At 36.2% G+C, this 8,252-nt stretch overlaps 1 protein-coding gene across 3 annotated transcripts; it reads right to left on the bottom strand.

Annotated features, from left to right (window-relative positions):
- Positions 1-435: 435 nt before the first annotated feature.
- LOC105046390 (uncharacterized) lies at positions 436-7,381 on the bottom strand. 3 transcript variants are annotated; one of them, XM_010924959.4, is made up of 7 exons: positions 7,195-7,381; positions 3,274-3,415; positions 1,891-2,038; positions 1,733-1,808; positions 1,488-1,599; positions 1,286-1,377; positions 436-880 (listed from the first exon to the last, which is right to left on the bottom strand). In XM_010924959.4, exons 1-7 carry the CDS (start codon positions 7,228-7,230, stop codon positions 836-838), a joined length of 651 nt encoding a protein of 216 aa, XP_010923261.1. In that variant the 5' UTR covers positions 7,231-7,381; the 3' UTR covers positions 436-835. The 3 variants fall into 3 exon arrangements, with proteins under 3 accessions (XP_010923261.1, XP_010923264.1, XP_010923263.1); XM_010924962.3 differs by having other exon boundaries at positions 3,274-3,473; positions 7,195-7,370; XM_010924961.3 differs by having other exon boundaries at positions 7,191-7,369.
- Positions 7,382-8,252: the final 871 nt, after the last annotated feature.

The raw sequence follows: 8,252 nt of genomic DNA, 5'->3' as shown, positions 1-8,252 counted from the left end.
TTTGTTTTTTTTTTTTATTTTTTTTTTCCCCATTTTGCAGATAGTATTTGGCTGACGGGGGTAATCCTGGGAATTTTCCATGTCGCGAGGTCACCAACTTTTTGCTGCACAGGAACCAGACTGCACGCCAAATTTTACGACCCGCTATCAGCCTGGCCCCACCGAAATTTCGGATCATGTTGGCTAGGCCCTGCCCTTTTGGATGCCCAAACTGATCTACTTACGTCCGCTTGGTAGGACAGAAATTTCCGAAGCCGGGAAACGTAACAGTTTGCCCAAACTCAGCTAGCCCACCGACATGGAGCAGCAGAATTCAGAGCATTTCGCTAGGGGCTGCGCTAGAGTCTTGGATTTAGTAAAGAAAAAAAAAAATCAAGTCATCATGGATCATAGGAGGTTTCTCATTCATGTCATCTCAAAGCCATGAAGACTCGCTGGATCAACAAATCAAAAATTGCAAAGGCATAATAGATGTGGACCATGACATGCTAGTTAGAGTTACACTTTGAAATAACGGGAAGAAAAGACCCCAACATTCCAGCCTCTCGCAACAAGTAGGCGACAAGCAACAGCCACATACATCACAACCAGAAACCACCTGGCCTTAAATCAATGATTTTTTTTTTTTTTTCTTTTGAAAAACAAATACACAACCGGACGCCAGAAAAACTGGTACATGTGATTGGTTCCCATTATATAACATTTACATTGGCCATGCTCTCGCAACTACATTCTGCATTACCGGCATTGCATCGTAGACGTTATGCAGCAATCTGAAGGAGAACGAAACAAGCCATGCTCCCAGTAAATCAGGTCTAAGCATGCAATCTGCTGTCTAATTTTTCAGAAAGCCTTTCAAAGAAAATGGTGGAGGCCCATCCTGCTCATCCACAAGCTCAAAGAGTAAGGATGCAACCTAGACCCTCACATTTCAGAGGACTTTCTTTTTTTCTCATTTTCCATTTTAACTACCTTATACTACAAATTTGGCTTCATGACTGAGAAAGACCGAATCTAATTTGTTCTTTCAGCTTGTAAATTGTAGAACAGTTCGAAAAAAGACAAAAGTAACCTCTAGCACTAACTCCAAGTAGTTGGAGCAAGGCTTATTGTTATACTCAAGTTACTTCTAATCACATGCAAAGTCAGAAAATATAGGTGTTTGACACCGTTAGGAGCAGGCATAAGTTTAAGGTTATAGAAGATTTCATCATATACAAGAAACTAGTTCAGACAAAAATGCTGCAGATCTATTAATAGTGAAGAAATTTAAGTGATCATGTACCTTGCCAAGCTCCTGATGTAGGCACTGTCTGACCACAGTTGCTTGCTGTATCAGCCTTTCCATTGAAGAATACCTTGGCAGATTAGCATGTGCTGAAATTAACCATAAGATCAAGTACTATAAATTAGTCCCTTTCATATCAAGAATGGGGCAGTAAATTACTGCTAATTGAAAAATAAGTGTTGCTATATAGCTAATATACCCAAAATAGCTTGATTCAGACAATCTGCAACATCCTGCCGGTGGTCTGGGCTCAGTAAACGGAACAAAGGTGATTTTTCAGGCTCTTCATAAGCTAACAGAGCCATAAAGTCCTGGTGTATCACCAAAAAGTATTGTTTTTATCAGAACTTGATGACCATGATCAACATTGAATTATGACACGATTATGATATTTATGATAACTTAAAGTAGCTTTGCACAAGCACATTAGTTTTAGAGACATACTTCCAATTTCTCAACATACTTATGCACCTTTCCAAATGGCGCTAACTTGGTCTGAGCAAACTCCAAAGCTTCTGTGCTGTCATTTACAGATGAATCATAATAAATCAAGAGATAAATCTCACATAGCATGTTTATAAGGATAGTTTATGGATCCTTACCATTTCCTTGAACAGATCAGATCGACAAAGTGAAGGCTTAATAGATCAAAATGCAAATCCTTGTTATCCTCCAGTAAGTTTGGTGCTAGCTGTTCTGTCAGCTCTATGGCCTTGAGAGCATTTCCCTCCAGTGCAAAATGAAATATTGCTAGGGAAAACCAAAAATACAATTATCACTGTAAGCCAATATGTACTTCCAAATTATTTGTTTACTCACATCAAATACATGAAAATGAAATAGCAAAAGGTAAATACTTCCATTTCACCACTACAAATTTGATTCATCTTATGATGTGAGACTTCAAATCATACTCAAAAAAAGGAGATCTTTGCAGGTGAGTAATTTATTAGCACAGGGGCCCATTCTACATATTTCACTGTTTCTAAGAATATATCAGCACATATCTGTTCGTTAGGACATTTCTCGCATATGTACAGATTCAGATATACAGTAAGCTAACTGGAAACAATTTATGGATATAATTTGTCCAAATATATGAAGATCAAATAACAAAAGGCAAAAGGTAAACCCTTCAATTTTTACTTTTACATAATTGATTCACTTTATGATGTGAAATTTCAAATTATACTCAGGAAAAAGGAGTTGTTGAACTTTTCTACAAAAGAATGATTTATTAGCACACCAGCTCATTCTACATATCGCACTGTTTCTAAGAATTATCAGTGCATATCTGTTTGTTAAGGCATTTTTTGGATATGTATGCCCAGATCCACCGAGAGCTAATTAGACATTAACAAATAGCAGGTTCTCATTTTTATGCATCTAATTTAATCACCAGCATCATTAAATGCTTACTTATCAACACTGTATCATGACAATGAATTGACTCAACTACATCACAAGCTGCTACAACAATTGGTTGAGGCATTGGCACACCATTCCCTTCAAGGAACCGGCAGCCATTGAATTTCGAAGGTTCAGGTTATCTAAACAAATGAAACAAGAATCAATTTACAGGGCCTGCCTGGGGAGGGAAGGAAAAAAAAAATCTTCTCTTGGCGCAAGTGTGATTTTGTATTAGCTTAAACCATGGTACTATACAATCTAAACTAGGTGCAGTGTTACATCTTATACAGGTATCAACCCTATCTTTATTGACAACATCTTATCATCTATGCTGGTTTGCTCTCTGAATTTTTCAGATCATCTAAAAGCATTACATGTCTCATCTAACAGGCAACCAAACAATGCAACAGTCTAAAAAGATGAATATGCACATTTCATTGCTTCAACATTAGGCAATGGATATAAGAAATTGATCTCTGACTAATTATTTCTCAATTTTATTTTTGCTATATCCCAGAGGGGAAAAAAAATCTAAAATTAGCATGTGTTGAACAAATTATAAGCAAGTCACCTACATTTTCTTTTGTCCATGTCCACAAGGTAATCAACAGGCTGCTTCATTCCAGTACAAGCAAGCAAGGTCTCTGCTGTCTCATTGAAACAGTTATGCACAAGATATGATAGGACAATGTTGCGATCATCACCATCATTGATTGCCTATACACAACGAAAGAACAAGATCACGATCCAGAGTTTCCACACCAGAGGAAATAGCCTGGGAATCATTTGATGATGCTAGTTAAGCAAGTTAATAATGAATGCAAGAGTTAAGAATGTTGGGAATATGACATACAATTTCTATTATAGATATAAAAAAAAATGAAACTGTCATATTAACTATTTTTAGAATATACTTATCAATTATGATTTAAGTATGGAAAAAGAAACTTGAAAAAACTAAAATCAATTGTGTGAGACAATGATAGGATTTAGATTTCAAATATTGCAGATATTTATGAAGAGGCACATTGGCCAAAGCTTAAGACAGCACAAACTCTGTTATGAGATATTCAAAGCAAAAGAATGATATTTTAGCACTAAGAAGGTAGATAGCCACATTTCTTTTTTATCCTACCAAGTCTCACCTAGCATGTACTGTATGAGAAACTTATCATAATAAATAATTCTATTAAATTTCTGCCACATGAAATAATTGAAAATTTTCAATTATTGTCAATGTGCTATTAACATGAATGGAATATGCACAAAGAAAGAAGTCAATATGTAGCTAGGAGGAATTCTGGTAGGAAGAAGCATAAGAATAAGCACTCACCATTTTCATTTTCTGTAACATTACTGCCTGGGTTTGTTTAATGGAAGGAGCATTTAACCCCAACAACTGACTCATATCATTTCATGACTTCTGATTTCAAGGATTAACATGTATATTAAGCCACTCCCAGTCATACCCCAACACGTTATCATATTACACCATACCTTGCCAATACTTGGCATGCCCCAATACATGATAAATATTAGATAGGACTATTGGAAGATGACAAATACACATTAAGATGTGGTAGAACCCCTCTACTGCATCTAGCATATTTTGAGTTTCTTTCTCAGGTATTGCTAATGGATGTGGAACACCAAACATGCCCTTCTAAACAATCAAAACCAGTTTATCATCCTCCATCACACTAAAAACAAATATTGATAGTTTAAAAACAAGTCCTAAAAATGTGAACCACATTAGTTAAACAAGAACACGTTAATTGAATTAGCATATATTTGATTGAAAAAATAATGATCCAAAGTTTTCCACTTTAGCAGCCTTGGCTGTGCTTATGTGCAATCCAACATTTTGCTGACTTGTATGGACCTACAGTAAATCATATTGATATGCTATTATCAAAGTTATAAAAGTCCGCATGTATTGATACAAGCCAACATCAATATATAAACACCTCCATATTGTTAGAGATACTAAGCAGCATAATACTTATCATACATCACATTATTGAAGATGCTGAAATCCATCAATGATAAAGGATGCCATGCATCACAGAGGACCATAAATAGTGAAAATAATGAGAAGCGAAGAGTATGCAAGTGGAACCAATTTTTGAGGACAAGTGCACTTGGAGTTAAGAGATCAAGATAAGAAAGCAATTAATCAAAAATAGCAAGACAAAATATTGAAGAAATATATATCAAATAATACCAATGATAAAATAACAAATAACCCAAAAGTTACCAGACGTGAAAAATCATTCAGGGTCAAACTACAATATATTGGTACCCTCATCCAATGGTGGAATAAAAAATTTACACAGCTATATTAAGGATCTTTAATCTGGAGAAAGGATCCTTAGAAAAGACAAAGCTACTGGCTCCAAAAACCTTCCCTTCTTAGGCTCAACAGCAGATCTTAGGTCTGTAAGATTGAAGATGGTACTTTACCAATGAAACGACGGAGTAAGCTAAAGTTGCCATTTTGAAGCAACCCTCAGGTCCATTGAATATAAATCAGTCCTTGTTTTGAAGGACCTGTTATGAATAATATGACCCAAGCAACTTTATCTTTATCCAATCCTGGCAAGATGTTTAGCATAATCAAATTCATTGGCATTGCCACAGTCCCTAGATTGAAGATAGCTAACTCTCAATTTCTTTCTTTGCTCGATTTCTTTATGGAACTTCATTAATATAACCAATTTCAAGGCCACTGCACTACATCTAGTATCTATTTTCAACAGTTCATTGGTGTGAATCAACACAACCTTCATCCATGGGAGAGAAATTGAGAATAACATTTTCCTTGCGGATAAAGTCATGCAGGATATCTGTATAAGCAAATAGATTTCTAAACTATGGGAAAATTGATTTTGTTGAAGTGCTCCAAAGGTACAAGTTTTTCGGCCCCTGTGAACTGTATTTACTTTCATCAGCTCATGTTCATTCTTACAGGTAGGTTTATTATTTCTGTTCATGAACTAGTGCTTTATATTCACAAGCAAAAGGAGAAAAAGAGAAGAAGACTATACAAAAGAAACAGGCTGGCACTGATGATAAGAGGGCTGTACAATAATTAGATCAAAAGAAAAGTTGCATAACATCAGCCAGTTGTGGAGAATGCACCGGATTAAGCAATGGGGAATTGTGAAAAGAAGACAAGAAGTCAGGATACCTAACAGTAGTATAATCCTTTGGTTCAGTGCAGTCATAGAAAGTAAGTGCAAGAAATGCACCAAAATCATAAATTAGGTGGATGACCAGTATACAACAGCAGCATCAAGAACTATGCAGTTCCATAAGAGTTTGACAGACCTAGCAGCTCAACAGAGGGGGAAAAAAGCAAGAAGAAGAAATATGAAGTTTCATTCTGAGAAACAGGAACCTGATCCAGCTTTAGCAAAGTTACTATCGCACGACCCTGGAGATACCAGATCCATATTAACGAAATTAAAATCCTCAATTAATATAGTTTCTAATTATAGAACTAAATTCATTACGTGAAGAAAACATCCTTGATAAGACTGCATCCAAGATGGAAGTGGTGGCTACAAGTGTGATAGGCTAATACATTTGATTGTTAGCCTCCTCTAAAGTAATTCTGTTTCATTAGCCCTCGAGTCTCGGTGGAATGCAATCTAGTTACTTCTAGTAACTAATCAATCTGTGCCTTTCACTATTTCATTTGGTAACAAATATGGATTATGGGAGTTCTACAGAAGCGAGGAAGCTAAGTGCAATGTGTCCTCTTTTTTTTTTTAATCTACTACACAGGTGATCTTAAATAGTCATGTTAATGAGATGCCCAGATGAAAGCAGACAAAGGAATAAGTTGCAGCATGACTTGTTGTAGACCTCCAAATGTTTTTCAGAAACTGGAAACGTGTGCAAGACCAATACATGAACAGATAACAATGTCAAATGCTCGCTTTTAAGGTAGTTAGTGCGATGGAACCTGAAAGGCTCCAGCCAGATATATGTTAGTAGATGCATTTTTTTTTTTCTTTGCCCAATTATAACTTCCGTCGATACTTTCCATAATCGGCAACCAAGTTGGAACTTCAAAAAATCACGCTCCACCAGCATCGTTTCAAGCTATGGAACTCATCTCTAAAATAGCAAATATTTCAGTTTTGATCTTGCACATTAAGCCCCATAAAACCCTTCTCCATAACCAAAAAAAAAAAATCTATCGTCTTATTATGTCGCAATGCCTACCCAAATCCAGTTAGATGCAAGCTAGTGAGAAAACAATAAAAACTATGAACACCGACAAATCTCACAGAGAGCGAACGCCTTCGAACGCTATAATACAGCAATCAACCAAAAACTACAGAAGAAAATTAAAAAAAAAGAAAGAAAGAAAGATTCGAGGCATCCGATTAGAGGCTTCACGAAGAGGAAACAAGAAAAGAAATCCCAAACAGTAAAAGAGAGAAGACGAAAACAAGGGGCAAGAGAGAACGAGAGAGAAGACCTACGACGTGCTCGTAATGCCTGGGATCCAAGTCCATCATCGCCGCCTCCGCGATGAAGAACGCAACTGGTGGTAGAGCCGGCTTCCGAATCCCTCCACGGGCGTGTGTGGGCAAGGGAGAGCAACTGGCGACGGGTCTCGGTCTCGGTCTCGGTCTCGGATTGCTTCGCCCGAGGATGGGTGGGTTGGATGTGGAAATTTTATAGGAGGATCCCTCGGGCGTTGGCGAGACGCAACCGTGACACCGTAGGTGGCAACATGAACAGGGACCCGTTTGATCCACCCTGATCCGTGGAGTTCCAATTTCACACCAACCATCGCTGTACTATTTGGTAATTTTAATTTTTATTATATCTGAATCAAACTTTTATATTCATATAAAAAATTAAATTATAAATAAATTATATTTTATATCATTATTTATGCAATACAACGATCACGTAGCCTTGCAATACAACGATCACATAACCTTAGAACATCTGCTTATGTAAGGCATCTGGCTTCTCTCTCCGCACCCTCCCTCTTAATATGGATGATCGTTGAAAATCGTTCACATCCTTCTTAGAGTTGGAGAAAGAGATCATAACACTTCTATTTATACCTGCACTTGTCTTGTCCCATCAAAAAACTAACTTTTAATTAGAGTCAAATTTTTAGTCCAAATCTTGTTAGGAATAGGTCTCTTTAATTAATTGGGCTCACCGTAATTGATTCATTACATGTGGCTGGTCCAAAGAGTTAAACCTGACTAAGTAACAATTAGACCATACATTAGGAGTCAAATCTAATATTTTCCTACTTGACTTATATTATTACTTAAAAATAACTCTTTGACTTTTCAAAAAATATTTTACTTTAAAAAAATAAAATATTTTAATTTTAAAAAATAATAGTCTGAATCAAATTTTAAAATCGATCTGATGAGTGTACATTCATTTTTTAAAAATTATCCAATTATCTATTCCTTAAAAGATCCTTTATACTTTGATTAAGTAAAAACTATTAATATAGATCATGGCAGTTATACATCTCAATTGATATACTCTCTTCCATATATCATGA

Source organism: Elaeis guineensis, chromosome 6 (genome assembly GCF_000442705.2).
Source record: "Elaeis guineensis isolate ETL-2024a chromosome 6, EG11, whole genome shotgun sequence".
NCBI lineage: Eukaryota > Viridiplantae > Streptophyta > Magnoliopsida > Arecales > Arecaceae > Elaeis > Elaeis guineensis.
This window is presented reverse-complemented; position numbering and strand designations above follow the sequence as displayed.

Coding starts and splice junctions, on each gene's coding strand:
- LOC105046390 (XM_010924959.4), bottom strand. CDS start 7,230: ATGATGGACTTGGATCCCAGGCATTACGAGCACGTC. Junction 1,809..1,890: donor CTGATCTGTTCAAGGAAATG/GTAAGGATCCAT, acceptor TGTAAATGACAG/CACAGAAGCTTTGGAGTTTG. Junction 1,600..1,732: donor AGTATGTTGAGAAATTGGAA/GTATGTCTCTAA, acceptor GTGATACACCAG/GACTTTATGGCTCTGTTAGC.